The following is a 19674-nucleotide window of genomic DNA, read 5'->3' on the forward strand; positions in this document are numbered from 1 at the left end:
GCTCACTACTGACACTTGTGTGAGACCTCAGCCAACAAAAGGATCATCTCCATGTCTATATAAATTCAACACAAAAAAACTTTCAAATCACTTTATATAGTTTCAAAAATTATCTCTATAATAATATTTGGATTTTTACAAAATTGGATTATATAAAAAAATAAATTGACTGCTGTGAAATTGTTCAACGGTGTTGATGCTTTGAGACTATTTTTTTATATATATAAGCAAATCATCATATTTATTAGTTTAAAGGATTTATAATCTGAATTTGCCCGCTGGTGACCACTTGCAGGATGATAGGTTTTACGCATTGGCTCCTGTTGTGGGTGGGATGCAACAGCTGCTTGTGTCTGGGACTTCAAGAGTTGCTAAAGGATGGCATGGTTGGCATGAGGAGTGCTGGGTATGGAGTCCAGTTCGGAGCAGGTGGAGAAGCAGTGCTGCCTCCAGGGGATACAGTGTCCGAGCATATGCTCAGGCTGTATGATAAATACCGAGGAGGAAGGGTCAGAGAGACTTCATCCAGGCACCAACTACCCCTCCAGGATGGCAACACGGTCAGGAGCTTCAGAGCAATTAGTGGTGAGTAAATGATGCTAGTTTATGAGTTAATTCTCACTTCTAGTTTGGCTGTCATATTGTAAAACGATTTATTACAGATAGTTAATTTGTGCAGGTTATGATACCTGGCATAGCCTTCCAGCAGAATTGGCAAGGAGCGTCCTTGGGATATCCATAAAACATCCTTAAGATTATTTAAAGCCTATTATTTTAGGTACTAGATAAGTTAATTATCATACTTTGTGAGACCATTGGTTCTTATCAGCAATCTAAATCTGGGTTTTATAAACAAGATATCCTGGTTTCTGTTTAGACCATATTTATTAAAGAGGTTGATCCAATCATGATGGTTATTGCTAAATTTGGGATTACCCTTAAATGCCAAAATAATCATCAACTAAAGCTGTATGAATAGATTTCCATGATATTTAATTGAAATTTGTGAGGTAGATGATTTTATCATATTTTAACATTACATAATGTTGCTATATCAAAGTGTAATACAATAACACAGCACTTACCAACATTTTTTTTGCTTCAAATTAATTTGAGACTACTAATTTATTTTCTCTATGACACCCCAAAGACACTATCAATACATATATCATGAAATATATTATGAACTCAGAAGCATAAAATAAGAATAACAGTTCCTAAAGTTGTCAGCTCTTTTTTTTTGTTGTTTGACACCCCAAGTAGAGGGAAGTGGCCATAAATCTATATGGTGAGAATCACAGTAGTAACTTATAGGGATAGGTGGTGCATCCCCTTTAACAATGGGTTTGATAATAATTGATTATTGTGTTATATATATATATATATATATATATATATATATATATATATATATATATATGTTATTTTATTCATAATATTTAAAATATTGTAGGCATTGCATTTTATTTTAGCACTATTACTTGCACAGAAAGATGTGTTTAATTGCAACAAAGTAATCTCTGGGACCAGCAATGTATTTACTTGTCTAGAGCTGAATATATCAGTGAGTCTATCTATCTATCTATCTATCTATCTATCTATCTATATGCACACAGTATATATGAACAGTTAACACTGTACTGATATGCATGCAAAATAAATAATTTTAAAATATTTAAAACTGTAATTTTGTTAGCAAAATGAGCATTGTTTGTCAGTCCTGGGATAATTAAAGAAAAAGCTGACAAAATAAGTAATACAACCACATTTTTATTTTTATTTTTTTTACCATGTATAACATTTTATTAGGAATTTTATTTTGAGTTTAATGTACTTTTAGACATTGAAGGATTTATGGGATTGTTAAAAAGAGAAGCAACTATGTAATTGTATGCAAGTGAATATAGCAATATAGATGTCTTTAAATCTGTCAGGCTGAATTGAAAATGATTTGATTGTCACATGTTTATGTCTTTTACAATAGTAGCATTTGCTGCATAATTTAAATGCCTGCTAGCATGGGTTTTTAATGATTACATAGAAACATAGCTTTCTGGCAGTTTATATGGCAATATGAGACAGTTTGTTTGCAGTTTTATTATCAGATTATGTTAATTCTATTTTATTTATTAATTGTATAGTTGACACTTAGGGTTAAATCTCATTTGGTGTAGTCTCACACATCTGTATTTACACAAGCAGTGAACACTTGTCGGTAAATGATATTTAGTTGCTGTGCGGTGCTTGTGAGGTTATGGAAAGGACCCTCCTTATAAGCAGGTGTATGTCTATAGGCAAGTCCACACACTCCTCATATACCAGCAGGGAACTTGTGAGTTTATAAAGCACTGACAAAGATTTCTGATGTAAATTGATCTTTTTAACTATTTGAAAAAAATTCTATGGTTGTGTGAGAACAGTTTTTGTGCAGCCACACACAGACACCTGGGAATTTGTAGGACTTGATAGTAGAGCAAAAATAAAATACGCTAATATTTTCTTCTTTATAGACACCAGCAACCTTTTCTAAACGTGAATGAAACCAAAAGGGAAATCCCCATATTGGTACAATTATATCTTATAATATTAACATAATAATAATAACAGTTAAATTAAATGGGCATTGTAGTACAAAACCTACTTTCTCTAAATTGTGTAGAACATGTATCCAATTTAAACACAACTGACCCTGTAAGTCTATGTGTTTAACTGCTTTTGTTAAACACATAGTTAAAGTACCACTCAGGAGCTCCAGACAGATGCTGGTCTCAAGCAGACATCAGACGATTGACAGGGGTGTGCTATTGCTGTTTCTTATTGACTATCAGCCATGTCTGCTCGAGACCGTCATTTCTTTGCCACTCCATAACAGTACTCTAATTAAGGGCTTGATTAAAAGTGGAGCGCTAATTTATTGCACTCCCCATAAACGGACAAATTTGTCCGTTTATGGGAGCACAATAAATAACCATTACGAGTGGCTGGTTAATGCTACCATGCGCTTGTAGTAGCTATTAGCGCTCAGATGATTAACCAGAGACCAGATTTCTGGTTAATTTTCAAAATGACCCCCAATTGCCCCAAAATAAACTGTATGGTTCCTGTAATAAAAAAAAAAATGCATCTTTGATTTTCCCAAAAGTGACTGCACAAAGCAGTTTTTTAGGGGTTAAAGTTACGGGATGTGAGGTGTTAGAAAAAAAAAAAGTCTGTAAATATATATGTATATGCTTATATAAATATATATGTATGTGTTAATATGAGTATATACACATATAAACACATAAATATATATATATATATATATATATATATTCATATACATATATATTTACACTTTGCTGTTCATTGCAGCATGAGTTACCCTGTTCACTGCGCTAGGTTTTCAGCCGTGTCTGACGGCATCAGAATAAGGCACTCATAGCCTATGGGAGAGAGCTCTTGTGAGTGCAAAGCTTCTCTGCAATGTAAACGCGAGGTCACGTTCACATTGCAACTACCTTGTATTATCAGCGCACATTTGCATGTGCTGGTATTACTGAGTGGAGCGCAAATATTGTGCTTGCATAAGCGATTTTTTGCGCTCCACTCATAATCTGGCCCATAGAGTTCCGTGTTGAGTAATGCAAAAACGACATGCATTAACAAAACAGAGAGTATGTCATTTTTGCATAACTATGTACCTTGAAACCCAGCTATACAGAATCAAGTTGACTTTTTCCAAGAGTACGGGTAGCAGAATAGCTTCCATTAAAAACTGGCTTTATAATGAGGCAGCTTTTACATGTTGAATTCTGTTTTATTAAAGGGACATTAAACACTAAATATATTTCATGCACCTCTCCCTAATTACAGGTGCCGCCATTTTGGAACCTAGGTTACATTACAGGTTATGAAGAAGAGTTGCGGCACAAGTACAAACACATACACACTGGAATGCAGCAAAAGCTAGATTTCAACATAGGGGCACCCATGACTTGCGTGAGATGGGGAATAACCCCAATACTATGCTTATAAAGAGCCGGATTACGAGTGGAGTGCTAACAGTTACGCGCAAGCGAAAATCGTTTTATTGCGGGTGTTTGTGCACGTTGGGTTTTTCGCTCTTGTTTCACATTGAAAGAAAATATGATCGCTCGAGCGCAATAGAAGTTAACGCTTGTCGGGATAGCATTTCCTCAGAGCTCTGGTTACACTCATAATAACACTATCTAATAAAAATGCTAAAAAAGAAAAGTTATAAGGGCTTAAAGGTATGAGCTCTCAGGTGTTATAGAAAAAAAATGCAGGTAAAGGGCTTTAACATTGAGATACATACATATACATGTCTAAAGGTGTGTGTGTGTGTATATATATATATATATATATATATATATATATATATATATATATATATATACACAGTATATATATGTGTGTGTGTGTGTGTGCGTGTGTGTACATATGTATTTATGTATGTATTTACAGACATGTATACACATATAAACACATAAATACATATGTACACACATATAGACATATATATATATAGTAAGTAGATGAATACATTTAAAAACATATTTATGCAACATTCAATTTTAATAAAGTGTTATACTGTGTATTTACTGTAACTATTTCACATTCCAATATTCTGCACATAGCAGAATATGTTTTATGAATTATTAAATAGATATTGTTACATATATCTGTATATATCTACACCTATTTATAATCATTTATCATCTATATATAGGTATAGATATATATTTTACCAAAATACCATCAGATATATGAAGATGTATGTATTTATGCATAAATAGAACCTATTCTGCTATGTGAACAACATGGGAATGTGAAATATTAATATTTTCATGTCGGGTTAGTACACTTGAGAACATGTGAACAGGTTTGCACGTGAGTAGGGTGTTAGTTTTTGCCTTATTGACTTCTATGGGGGAATATGTTATTGCAGGCACGATATTCTAAGTTCGGCTTTTTATGCGTCTGGTTAGCATTCAAGCAAAAAAGTTTACTTTCAACTTGTAATATGAGCGCAACCTGATGCGCAAAAACCTAAATTCTAGCGAAGTTAAATACTGATCCACTTGTAATCTGGCCCAAAATGTGTTTGTGTTTAATGTCCCTTTAACAGAATATTTTTTGCTAATTTCAGATTATAATTGCTTTCAATGCATTTGCTTCTTTCAAACGAATATTAGTGAGCTGGTCGAGCTATATTTTCTGCGCTGGAATACTGGAGATTTAAATTAAACTTGTAAAGCACTGATTAAATAAGATATTGTGTGCCAAAACACACTGTGCAAGCAGAGATTTGTTAGCATAAGTCATTCATATCAGAGGTACTGAACTTATTTATTACTGAATATTTTGACTGGTGTAATATTTTACTGCTTTCTAGAACATCTGATGAAGATTGAATGAATCACAGATGTCTACATTCTAATTAGGACCAGCATCTTACATTTTATAGTCATAAAACGATGATTTCCAAGAATGTTTTACTCAGCAAAGTCTCTCTTCATTCACACTATGGGGGCTCATTAAAGGTTTCTTCGTGGTTAAAGCAGCTGGTGTTTGTAGAGGAAGATTTAAATGTATGCAGGCAGCAGTCACTATATAAATTATTCTGTGCCTTAAAGGGACATTGCAGTGCAAATATTGCATGCTCAAAATATATTAGAGCATTTTATTATAACTTTTCTGTGCCTGCAAGTCTGTGTTTAACCCCACAAAGCACATAGGGCTTCCAATGGGATCCTCGTTCTCATGCTGTTAGACATGGCTGAGAACCTAGCGCAGCAAAGGGGGTAAGTCGCACAGCGATGGGCAGCAAAGTTGAAATATATATGTATATACTTATAAACATATATATTTATGGTTTATATGTGTATATATACCGTACATAGTAACACATAAATATATATGTATATAAGCATATACATATATATTTACAGGAATATCACAGTCCCCAAAGACTGCTATGTAAATGCACTTTTCAGTGCCGTTTTTTTTCTAACACCCCTTACCCGCTCACTTTACCCCATAAAAACTGCTTTGTGCAGTTATTTTCATAAAAATTAAAGATGGTCATATGTTTTTATTTTTATTAATGATATGCACACTTAAGTTTGGGGGGGGGATTTGAGGCACATTTTTTAAATTAACCAGAGATCTGATCTTGTAATGGCTGGTTATTTATCATGCGCCCATAAACGCGGATTTTGATAAATTAGCGATCCACTTGTAATCTAGCCCTTTATATATAAAGCCCCGCTCAAGTGCTGGTTGTAGGGGGCGTGCAACTGCAGATGCTGATTGGCTTAGCAGCTGTTTGCTTTTATAGACTACTATTGCTTTGTGGCTCCCAAGCAGGACTGTATGTGTTGAATCCATTTGTGGATGTTAAACTTATGGAGTTGGAACGTCAATAGTGCGAAAATTAGAGCATGCAAATATTGCGCTAGTATGTCACTTTAAGCTCACCTTTCATCAGAAATAAGCAATTCCTGGACATACTGTATATGCTCCTAAATTAGTAGAAATGAAAATGGTACTAATATGCTCTGGAACGACTATTCTTGCTGAATACTTGTGTATGACACTGCCTGTGTAACCTGACTATGCGTTTAGCAATCTGCAACATCCTCGATGGGATCCTTGTTTAAAGGGACGCCAAACTCAAATTTTTTCTTTCGTGATTCAGATAGAGCATGGAATTTTAAGCAACTTTCTAATTTACTTCTATTATCAAATGTTCTTTATTCTCTTGGTATGTTTATTTGAAAAGCAAAAATGTAAGTTTAGATGCCGGCCCATTTTTGGTGAGCAACCTGGGTTGTCCTTGCTGATTGGACAGCACCAATAAACAAGTGCTGTCCATGGTTCTGAACCAAACATTTGTTGGCTCCTTAGCTTAGATGCCTTCTTTTTCAAATAAAGATAGCAAGAGAACAAAGAAAAATTGATGATAGGAGTAAATTAGAAAGTTGCTTAAAATTGCATGCTCTATCTGAATCCTAAAAAAAAAAAAAAAAAAAAAAAAAAAAAAAATGGGTTCAGTGTCCCTTTAAATGATCTTGTTTGCTATTTACTGCACAGTGCTTGTGTAACCAGATTGCTTTAGCATTTCAGTACCTATTGTTCCAGCTGCCTTGTTTGCAATTTAATGCAGTGAGGTTAGATATCTGATTGCTGCTACACCTGCATAGTAATACAGCAAATATCCACTCTGTTGATATTTCTTCCATTGCTTTCTGCATCTACTGTTAGATTTTCACTACTTTTACTACTAAACTAGTGGATCCAAAACCAAAATAATACAAGTGCATTGTTGAAATGGGACTGTACCTTTTGGTAATTGTAGTTCAATTTTAAGGATGTGGTGTAAATTCTTCAGTTTCATTTTTTAGTGGTCAATTTAAGAATACAAAATGCTTTACAAACATACACAACTTTATTTGTTATGGCAAATTACAGAAAGATGGTAAAAAAAACAAAAATAATTTGCATGTTTGGCTATGTTAAATTCAACAGCATATGGGGATTTATTTTGAATTCTTAAGAATTTCCTTTATGATTCCACTTCAGCTATAATTTTCTGGAAAGAACGCTCACACAGCAAAAAGAGATGTTTTAAAGCCTTTGCAGAGGTTAAACATGCAGTTATATGCCAGCAACAGTGCACTAATAAAATAATGTAATGGATTAGAGCACTTTCTTTTTGCACTTAAAGGGACATGAAACCCAATTTTTTTCTTTCATGATTTAGAAAGAGCATACAATTATAAACATCTTTCTAATTTACTTCTATTATCTATTTTGCTTCATTCTCTTGATATTCTTTGCTGAAAAGCATATCTAGACTGCTGATTGGTAGCTGCACATAGATGCCTCCTGTGATTGGTTCATTGTGTGCATTGCTATTTCTTCATTAAAGTATATCTAAAGAATAAAGCAAATTAGGTAATAGAAGTAAATTGGCATGTTGTTTAAAATTATATTCTCTACCTTAATCATGAAAGAAAATGTTTGGGTATAGTGTCCCTTTAAACATCCCTTTAATCCGTAGGCCAGAAATTGAATAATTGTATTGCACAGAAAACATCTATATGCAGCATAAACAGAGTGATGTCTGAAGAAATATGAAGATATCTAGATGAATAGACCTGTATATAGGGTTGCCACCTCAGCCATGTTTTCCTGGACACTTATGAGTTATACATGCTGCAGGGTGTTTAGAGAGGGATATGAAAAGTGCTGTTCAGTGTCACTATTTGTTTGCTGTCCAGGGTTTAAATTCATGTTCCTACCAGCACACCCTGCAGCATGTATAACTCATAAGTGTCCAGGAAAACATGGCTGAGGTGGCAACCATACCTGTATACGTCCCAACCTCTGCTGATAATTTCCAGAATGTTGGAGGTTGAAAGTTTCTGTGTAGTTGCCTATTGGTAATTTGTGGGTGGGGCCACAGGTGGAAGAGTTGGAGAAACATAGATATGGGTGGGGCTACTGGAGGTTCATGGGAGTGTCTTGAAGGCTTGTGGGTGTGTCTGGGTGGGGCTTGGACATGGCATGGTCAGTCCCATGTGACAATCCTGTATGATGCAGGAAGGTTATGAGTTGTGGGCATGCTATATTTACACCTCATGTTTTTGTATTGGTATTGACAATTATTTATGCATACGTTCACCTTATGGAGAATACAACACATCAGGACTGGTAATCTATCACATTACCCAAAATTTACCATTTACCCTTTTAACCTTATTTTTTTTCTGGGTGTCTGATTATTTAAAGCATCTGTTATTTTTTCTTTTTTTTCCCTCAGACATATCATCACCTTAAACTAATCTGAAAGCTATTTGCTAAGGCAGTATGCAGTTTCAGGATTTGCAGACACAACACCTGCTTTGAATCTCAACTCCCTTATCTTCCTGGTATTCCATACATTATCCAGATCTTTGCTTCTCAGGCCATGTTTGTATGAGGGAACATTACAAATTTAGTTGGCTCTCTGATGACTTGATTAATTTATGGGAAACTGAATTTTCTAGCCACCTTGACCCTGGAGATAAATTGGATTTTTGCCAATTGTGATATCTCAAAACAAAAAATGATTTATAGATTTTCTCAACATTACTTATTTTAAGACTTGATGTCCTAATGATCTTGTATTCCCAATGTATCTGCTTTGCTATATTTTCACTAAGATGTAGCCTTGTAGATTACTCAACAAACTTTCTGCTGAGACCATAAACAGATTGTAATTAGAAATAGATGTCTGCTCTATTGCTACAGAATAACATAACAGCCAATTCTAAACATCTTTAAAACAAATTAACAGCTTGGTGATGGCGTTGATTTTAGCAAACTTTATTTGGGAAAGCTAGGCTTGAGTCTGCAGACAACAAATTATTTTATGGATAGATGAGAGTAAAGCGCTTAGGTTAAACCTACCTCTATCGCTCTTATATAAGAGTGTTCTAGCCCACCCTAATGACACAATTATACACTAAATTATAGAAAAGCGCCCAAGAGTAGGTGATACAGTAAATGTAGTTTATTGGTAAATCTCTAAAATGGGGTGCTACTGACTTTGTATGTGTCTGATATGTACTTCCCAATCAATGATCACTGATCATATAAAACATACAATATAATATAATATCTTCTTGAATAAATATAAACACTAAAACGGATTGCACATTAGATAATACATAAATATAGTACTTATCTAAAATCTTGGAGTAAATCTACTAGGTGCACCTAGACTAAAATAATAAACTAATATATAAAATCCTATTTAAAACCTCATAAAATTCTTGAAATGCGATAGTCCTAATATAGTCACTGTATGAGTGGACGTCTCCACTTTGCCTAAAAGATCTTAAATGTTCCTTTTGAAAAATCCAATTGTTGATACTCTATGTTAAAGTTATTGTCCACCTGTGTGACTCCAGCGTATATCCAAAATAATTTTAAGGTGTAAAAAATCCAAACAAAAATATTATAAATATGTGTCAAAAAAACAAAAAAATATATAAGTAAAAAATGCTCCTTAAAAACTGTGAAAAATAGTTATAAAATGTGGTTAAAAAAGTACTGAAAAAAGTGCCGAAAAAAGTGCTGAAAAAAACAGTGCTAAAAAAAAGTCTCCTATTTGTGTCCTGGTATGTCCTAAAATCCTGTAATCCTGTGTGTTGTTGATGCTATCCACAACCAATGCTGTGTAGTGCAAATTATAATTAGATAAATAAATCAGTTAACTTCACCAGTTCCTAGATAGTGTAGTTTCAATATCTGCCCTCTGGTGGGTATCCTTTTTATCGGTCCCTTGCATACAGTGGTATAGTCTGTGGGTATAAAAACAAAAGCAAAAAATACTGCAATAACGCTAATACACAATATTTTGGATTGAAATAAGGCTTACCAATTCGTCAAAGCTTTTCGGCCTTTATATAATAAATAAAGGTCTTATATAAAGGCCGAAACGCAATTGATAAGTATAAGAGGTCACTGCTAGTGCTAGTATCTCATTATGTGCACTATAATGTAATCATTAATAACATTCCAAATAAATATTTTTCAAAAACAAAAATATTGCAAAAATGTTCCTAATGATATTTGAGCCGTGTATCTCTTACAGTGCTAGTAAAGATTTTTGGAACACACTGTATACTTTTGAATTTTCCAATAAGCTCCTAATTGTAACATAAAGCAGAACTAGAAAGGCACCCTTCTGCCTTATCGAGGCTAACCCTGCTACATAGCATTTCCTAATTGGCTTAAACTGATAACAATTGGAAAATAATGCATTTTATAGTAATAGTATGACCGTGGCTAACTTTGTTGTCTGCAAACTAAATTATAGAAAAGCGCCCAAGAGTAGGTGATACAGTAAATGTAGTTTATTGGTAAATCTCTAAAATGCATTTTATACTAATTGCATAATTTAGTGGAGGATGCATCTGCACGTGACCTAAATACTGTGTCACTATCTTGGTGAAGCTGTGATAATGTGACATTCACATGCAAAAAATGACACACTCTAAATTGTTAAATTGTAAAATTGTTAAATTGTTATTAAAAGAGCATGTAATTTGTCTAGTACTGATCCCAAATAATAATGAGTTTATCTCCTGCTAACAGGTTAAATATATAGATAATATATATAATATTGAGCGTGACATAGCTGATCATCCAATCAGGAGTCAGGAACAGCAGTCACACAATGTTGCCATACACCGTCTGTGTCCTGCTTGGGAGATATAAGTCTTGTAGCTATACATTTTGTTTAAATACTTTGCAGTAGTTCTTCACATCTAAAGTAAGTAATGCAAAAATACATGATCTTACAAATTATAGCATTTATATTTGTATTAGAATGTCATATGCAAAAGTCATATGTACTGAATTTAAAATGTGCTTCGGTGCTTTTAAATTTGAGCTTTGTCCTTTTGTAATAGAACTTAATTTGCAAACCCCCCCCCCAATAAAAAACTACTCTAAAGCCACCATTAAAGGGACACTAAACCCCCCAAAAAATATTTAATGATTCAGAAAGAGCATGCAATTTTAAGTAACTTTCTAATTTACTCCTATTATCAAATTTTCTTCATTCTCTTGGTATTTTTATTTGAAAAGCAAGAATGTAAGTTTAGATGCCGGCCCATTTTTGGTGAACAACCTGGGTTGTTCTTGCTAATTGGTGGATAAATTCACCCACCAATAAACAAGTGCTGTCCAGGTCTGAACCAAAAATTGGCTGGCTCCTTAGCTTAGATGCCTTCTTTTTCAAATAATGATAGCAAGAGAACGAAGAAAAATTGATAATAGGAGTAAATTAGAAAGTTGCTTAAAATTGCATGCTCTATCTGAATCATGAAATATTGTTTGGGGGTTCAGTGTCCCTTTAATATGTTTACTGTGTTTCCTCTCACAATGCAAGGCAAGCAAACACTTTTTTCTATAGAACCCTATATAATAAAATATAATATAAAGATAAAATGGGGATATAATAGGGAGAAACTTCTGTTTATTTTGTTTGTTTATTTATGTATTATTCATATAAGTAACAACTTAATTCCTGGAAACTATTATACATACATTTTGTATAATTTAATTTTTTTAAATATTTTTAAAATTATTTTAATTAAAACATTTTTTAATGGGGTTTTTTTTTTTTAAATACCATAACATACAAATAAATAAAAAACATTTCTAACAAATGTTAAAAACATTCTGTAGTTATTCTTGTTAAACATAATATATATATTAAAAAAAAGTTATATTGTTTCATCTAACAGCGCATACTTGCAATAGAATTTTATAATATAAATTTCTAATATATATTTTTCTATCATTAGAAAAAAAAGTCAGATACTCATTGATAATTGCTTTAATAGGTGGATCATTTTTCTAACTAGTCATGTTTAAAGGGACAGTATTCACCAATTTTCATATAACGGCATGTAATAGACACTACTATAAAGAAAATATGCACAGATGCTGATCTAAAAATCCAGTATAAAACCTTTTAAAAACTTACTTAGAAGCTCCCAGTTTAGCATTGTTGATGAGGTTAGGCTGGGACACCCAGTTAAAGGGGCTAGAAAAGCAGGAAGGGAAGACCCTCCCCCTCCCTTCCCTGCAAACAGGGGCAAGCAGGAGTCTCTAAACGTGCGTGTACATCTTATACTTTGGGGCTTGGTTAAAGGGACACTGAACACAAATTTTTTTTCTTTCGTGATTCAGAGAGAACATGCAATTTTAAGCAACTTTCTAATTTACTCCTATTATCAATTTTTGTTCATTCTCTTGCTATCTTTATTTGAAAAAGAAGGCATCTAAGCTGTTTTTGGTTCAGTACCCTGGACAGTCTGAAACTCAGCACAATGTTATTAAAAAATAAGCAAAACTAGACTTTGTTACAAAAACAGTTCTAGATGGGCTATATAAATGGAACATCTAAAAAAACATTTATGCAAAGAAAAATCTAGTGTACAATGCCCCTTTAATGCATGCTTCAAGGCATTATAAAAGACTTGTTTTTTATTTACATTTCTCTTGTAATGGCCATTATTGAGTACATCATCAGACGATACAAGATTAACATGGGCAGTGGCTACTCTCTATAGGGATACTTTTAATTACAAAAAAGCTGCAGTACTCCTTAACTAAAATTCATAATAACTTTTAAACATCTTTACATAATTGACTCTTTACCGTGTAATAGTGTGTAATTGAAGGGGGATTTTAGGCTTTAAGAAAGCTTAAAGGGATAGGAAAGTCAAAATTAACCTTGCATGATTCAGAAAGAGCATGTAGTTTTAAGACACTTTTAAATTCACTTCTATTTTCAAATGTGCTTTTGTTCTCTTGGTATCCCTTATTGAAAAATAATATGCACATGTCCTATACTAGTGGGTGGTAGTTGCTGTTTGGTGCCTGCACACATTTGTGTCTTGTGATTGGTTAGGTAGTTGTCAGTAGCGCAATGCTGTTTCTTCAGCAAAGGATAGCAAGAGAGCAAAGCACATTTGATAATAGAAGTAAATTGGAAAGTTGTTTAACCCCTTAACGACACGCGTCGTACAGGGTACGTCTTGCACAAACTGGTCTTTAAAGACCAGCGACGTACCCTGTACGACGTTGGGGTTGAAAGCGGCTGGAAGCGATCCTGATCATTTCCAGCCACTTTCCGGTTATTGTAGTGATGCCTCGATATCGAGGCATCACTGCAATAACATTTTTCCCCATCCGATGCAGAGAGAGCCACTCTGTGGCCCTCTCTGCACTGGACATCGATGCCGCGATCGTTGGTGGGTGGGAGCAGACGTGGGAGGCGGGTGGGCGGCGATCGATGGCTTACCGGTGGGCGGGATCGTGGGCGGGATTGCTGGGGGGGCGCGCACGGACGCGCGCGTGCACAGGGGAGGCGGGCGGGCGCGTGCACGGGGAGGGAGCGGGTGGGAACCATTACACTATGGAACAGTGGTTTCTATTTAGAGGGAGAGAGGGGGGATAAATATGTTAATCGAAGGGATCTGGGAGGGGGTGGGGGTTTAGTCTTGGGGGGGGGGGGAAGCTACACTACAGAAAAGTGGGGAAAAAATAAAAAATATACATTTTTTTTTGTAAACTGGGTACTGGCAGACAGCTGCCAGTACCCAAGATGGCTCCCAATAATGTAGAGGGGGAGGGTTAGAGAGCTGTTTGGGAGGGGGATCAGGGAGGTTTGGGGCTAAGAGGGATCCTACACAGCAGCATATGTAAATATGCTCCAAAAAAAAAAAAGGGGAAAAAAAAGATACCTTTTATTTTAGTACTGGCAGACTTTCTGCAAGTACTTAAGATGGCGGGGACAATTGTGGGGTGGGGGAGGGAAGAGAGCTGTTTGGGAGGGATCAGTGGGTCTGATGTGTCAGGTGGGAGGCTGATCTCTACACTAAAGCTAAAATTAACCCTGCAAGCTCCCTACAAGATCCCTAATTAACCCCTTCACTGCTAGCCATAATACACGTGTGATGTGCAGCGGCATTTAGCAGCCTTCTAATTACCAAAAAGCATTGCCAAAGCCATATATGTCTGCTATTTCTGAACAAAGGGGATACCAGAGAAGCATTTACAACCATTTGTGCCATAATTGCACAAGCTGTTTGTAAATAATTTCAGTGAGAAACCTAAAATTGCGAAAAAAATTACGTTTTTTTTAAATTTGATCGCATTTGGCGGTGAAATGGTGGCATTAAATTTACCAAAATGGGCCTAGATCAATACTTTGGGTTGTCTACTACACTACACTAAAGCTAAAATTAACTCTACAAGCTCCCTACATGCTCCCTAATTAACCCTTCACTGCTGGGCATAAAACACGTGTGGCGCGCAGTGGCATTTAGCAGCCTTCTAATTACCAAAAAGCAACGCCAAAGCCATATAAGTCTGCTATTTCTGAACAAAGGGGATCCCAGAGAAGCACTTACAACCATTTATGCCATAATTGCACAAGTTGTTTGTAAATAATTTCTGTGAGAAACCTAAAGTTTGTGAAAAAGTTACCATTTTTTTTTATTTGATCGCATTTGGCGGTGAAATGGTGGCATGAAATATACCAAAATGGGCCTAGATCAATACTTTGGGATGTCTTCTAAAAAAAAATATATACATGTCAAGGGATATTTAGGTATTCCCGACAGATATCAGGGTTCCAATATAACTAGCGCTCATTTTGAAAAAAAGTGGTTTTGAAATAGCAAAGTGCTACTTGTATTTATGGCCCTATAACTTGCAAAAAAAGCAAAGAAGATGTAAACATTGGGTATTTCTAAACTCAGGACAAATTTTAGAAACTATTTAGCATGGTTGTTTTTTGGTGGTTGTAGATGTTTAACAGATTTTGGGGGTCAAAGTTAGAAAAAGTGTGTTTTTTTCCATTTTTTCCTCATATTTTATAATATTTTTAATAGTAAATTATAAGATATGATGAAAATAATGGTATCTTTAGAAAGTCCATTTAGTGGCGAGAAAAACGGTATATAATATGTGTGGGTACAGTAAACGAGTAAGAGGAAAATTACAGCTAAACACAAACACCGCAGAAATGTAAAAATAGCCCTGGTCCTTAAGGGAAAGAAATTGAAAAATGGCCGTGTCCTTAAGGGGTTAAAAATTGTATGTTCTATCCAAATCATGAAAGAAAATTGTAGGGTTTCCTGTCCCTTTAATTACTTGAAAGTCCTTCTGCAATGACTCCGTCCCTCGATTCTTTGGTAAGGTTCCTTAACCATATGAAACATTATTAAAGTTACTTCCTGAGGAATTCAGTAATGCACTAAATTGTTGTTGGTTAAAATAATTCTACATTATTTTTCATTATAAACTTTTTCTCCCCATCCTACTTGGCTAGGAAGGAAAATGTCACCTTTAAGCATATTTTATAAGGACCAGTTCAAAATTGAAGAATATCAGTGGTTGTCCATTCTGCACTTAGTATCAAAAATATCAAATCCCTTTATGAATAGGGTAAGTTTAACATTTTGAATGTTTATTCTCAACAAGTTTAGTGTAAGTCTATGGGAATCAATATGCAAATGTAATATATGTTTATTACATTTGAACACTTTATTGCTGTTGATTTTCAAACATTACAATTAATTCTATAGAAATATTAATATAGTAAAACAAGAGGAACTTTTGATTTACAAATTGAATATCACAATGCAGAAATATTTTAACACAAAATATAATATAATTCAAATTGTACAAATCTTTGTGTAAAATATATCCTTGTTCCATATATAGAACCAGGGCTTTTTTTGTGGGGGTACTCACCTGTACTTATATTTGTAATCATCATGTAAATACTCTAGTTTTCACAAGATGGGGCTGCAAAATATATCAAGCATTGCAAATAGCTTTACTTTTCTCAAAGTTACTGAGCACAATATATCAATCAATAATCAATGAGTGCCGGTGTTTTGTTAAAATTTGCTACCTTGTAGAGATTTGCTACCTTCATGTGCGCATGCGCACAATTACGTAATAACACTCCACATGTTTCAAAAGAATGTGTGGAATGCAATTACGTAACTACAAGCATACACACATGGAGGTAAATCTCAACGGAGAGGAAATTTAGTCCTCGCATTTCTTATTAAAGCATCCATGGATATGCGCGCATGCGCAGGTAAACTGTAGCAAATGTTGACAGCCTCATTTCTCATTCAATTACACATCTAATCAAAATTAAATAAAGCATCGCTCCAACTCCAACACTTTTTAATATGCACTTTTTAACTGTACACTTCGTTGTCTCGTCTGCTTGATCAGCTCCTGTAGCGTACAGTTAATGAATTTAGGAGTAAGCTTAAAGTGAAAGCAAAGTTACGTGGTCCGCTCTCCTCTGTTACATAGTTCATTTAAAATAAATAGGAGTTTTAATCATGAGTTTGTACAAATTTGCATGTAAATGCCATTTTCGCCGCAAATAAACTCAATATTTTACAACTTACAATTCAACCCATTTTTTTTCCTCTCATTTTACTTCCTGATCATGTTTATCAATCAGCCAATTGACTTTCTGGCCGTAAGGCGGCCGCGAGCCGACGTCATCTGCCTATGTGTTCAATTGCGCATGCTGCAAATCTTTTTTGTGCTCATTGTGTAGGACGCGCGTTCACGATTTGCGCATGCGCACACCTTTTGTTTTAGAACAGCCAAGGACGCATTCACGCATGCGCGTTGTAAACAGGCTCATCACAGAATCGCATGCGCATTGACGGGAAGATCTACAATTTGCGCATGCGCAATGCGTTCTTTGCTGGGGAACGCGCATTTGACATATGTATAGAGCGGGTGGGACCGCTCTATACCTCAAAACACAGAAACATAGGAAGTCTAAGATGGGCGGTGCATGACGGAAATAAAATTTAAATTGAAAGTCAAAATTTACAGAATTAAAAAAAATATATATAGCGATCTTACTATTTGGAATGTATACGATACTTGGATGTGTTGTAAAGGGCTAAAATTTACTTTCACTTTAATTAATGTGCATAGACAATGTAGCGCACAGTTAAGAAGTGCATATTAAAAAGTGTTGGAGAGGCAGAGCAACACTTTATTTATTTTGATTAGATGTGTAACTGAATGAGAAATGAAGCATATCCATGGACGCTTTAAGAAGAAATTCCAGGAATAAACTTCCCCTCCGTCGAGTTTTGCTACCTCCATGCGTGCATGCTTGTAATTACGTAATCACATTCCACACATTCTTTTGAAACATTTGTGGAGCGTGATTACGTAATTGTGCGCATGCGCACTTGAAGGTAGCAAATCTTGACGATGTAGCAAATTATGAGAGAACACCCACACCTTTGTTTTAATGTCTACAATCATATTACGTGTGATATGTATTTAAAGAAAAGGAGGGAGGACTGATTTGTAAATTCTCATTATACAACGCCAGTCTCTGTAATGTCAGTGCATTGTTTGAGAAACCCTCGATCCACAATTACTTCTGGCTTCTAACTTTTTGTAATTATTCTGCATATATCTTTAAAGATCTACTCTTGTTTTTAAACATCTGGCTTCTAAGTTTAAAATAAAATTGCCCACCTTGAATTATTGGTTGTGCTAATTAATGCACATTATGAAATATTGTCAGTGTTCTACTGTCCAATTTCCTGTTTGAACAGCAGGGTTGGGGTCTTGATAGCCCTCAGAGCATAGCTGGACATTCCAGGATCACACTATGAGCATATTAGAAGGGATTTAGTTATTGCATCTGTTCTACACATTCACAGTAGGTACAAGCAGTTTTTGAGACCTTGTGACATGCAGGAAAGGACTGTAGGGTTTAAAGGTACATAAAAGTCTGAACATAAAATGCTTCCATGGTTATTGCATTATTGCTTACATGTCACACAGTTAAAGGGGCATGAAGCACAACATTTTTCTTTTATTATTCAGACAGAGCATACATTTTTAAACATCTTTCCAATTCACTTCTCTTAAATTTGTATTCATTCTTTTGGCATCCTTTGTTGAAGGAGCAGCAAAGCACTACTGGGAGTTAGCTGAACACATTGGTAAGCCAATAACAAGTGGCATATATGTGCAGCCATCAATTAGCAGTCCAGCTCTTGAGCTTTCCTAGGTATGCATTTCAACATAGGATACCAAGAGAACTAAGCAAATTAGGTAATAGAAGTCAATTCTTAATTTGTTTAAAATTGGATACTCTGAATCATGAAAGAAAAATTTGGGTTTCATGTCCCTTTAAAGTCAGCACTAGCAGAGCACAACAGAGCTCACACAGAGACAATAATAGAATATGTGTGTGTAGCTGCAAGTTTACCACTAGCAACCTGTAGTGCATTATTGCTTCTGATCCCATCTATGTATTCTTTTTAACAAAGGATACAAAGAGAATTAAGTAAATTTGATAATAGAAGTTAATTAAAAAGTGTGTTAAAATTGCATGCTCTATCTGAACCATGAACGTGTAATGTTAACTTCCATGAACCTTTCATTCAAGTGTCCCAGGTTCCAATAAACTTTTCTATTCTATACCTCCCCTTAAAGCAACACTCCAGTCAAAATAAACTTTTATGATTAAGACAGAGCATGCAGTTTTAAGACTCTTTCCAATTTACTTGCATTATCAAATTTTGCAAAGTCTTTTTATTTTCATACTTTCTGGGGAACAAGATCCAACTGAGCATGTGCACAAACTCACAGGGTATACGTATACTAGTCTGTGATTGGCTGATGTCTGTCACATGATACAGGGGCCGGAAAATGGGAGAAAAAATAAATTTGTCAGAAAAAAATCTACTGCTTATTTGAAATTCAAAATAAGTGCTATTACCTTGTCTTATTGTTATGTACTTGTTCATTATGTAATTCTACTGCATTGAGTGGTCCTTTAAGAAACCCCTGACATTAAATAAACACCCTACAAAAGTTTTAATAATTTAGGGAGGCCATTTTGAACTGAAACCAATTGATGCCACTAATCTAAATAAAGGGACAAGTTGATTAAACAATAAATAAATAACTTACTTGCAAAACATTGTACTTATTGTGTGTAGAATGTTTTAGTTGCGGCTTGGACTACCCCTATTTAGGCAGTCTGTTTTTTTTTTTGGATGTGGGTGGCAGCAGGTGTCA

At 34.9% G+C, this 19674-nt stretch overlaps 1 protein-coding gene across 1 annotated transcript in view; it reads left to right on the plus strand.

Annotated features, from left to right (window-relative positions):
* Positions 1 to 281: 281 nt before the first annotated feature.
* Positions 282 to 19674, plus strand: part of BMP3 (bone morphogenetic protein 3) — a 76384-nt gene continuing 56991 nt past the window's right edge. Inside the window, exon 1 of the mRNA XM_053703229.1 lies at positions 282 to 585. Within this exon, the coding sequence (XP_053559204.1) occupies positions 297 to 585 (289 nt within the window). The 5' untranslated portion in view covers positions 282 to 296. The remainder of the gene's footprint in view (positions 586 to 19674) is intronic.

This window comes from Bombina bombina, chromosome 2 (genome assembly GCF_027579735.1).
Source record: "Bombina bombina isolate aBomBom1 chromosome 2, aBomBom1.pri, whole genome shotgun sequence".
NCBI lineage: Eukaryota > Metazoa > Chordata > Amphibia > Anura > Bombinatoridae > Bombina > Bombina bombina.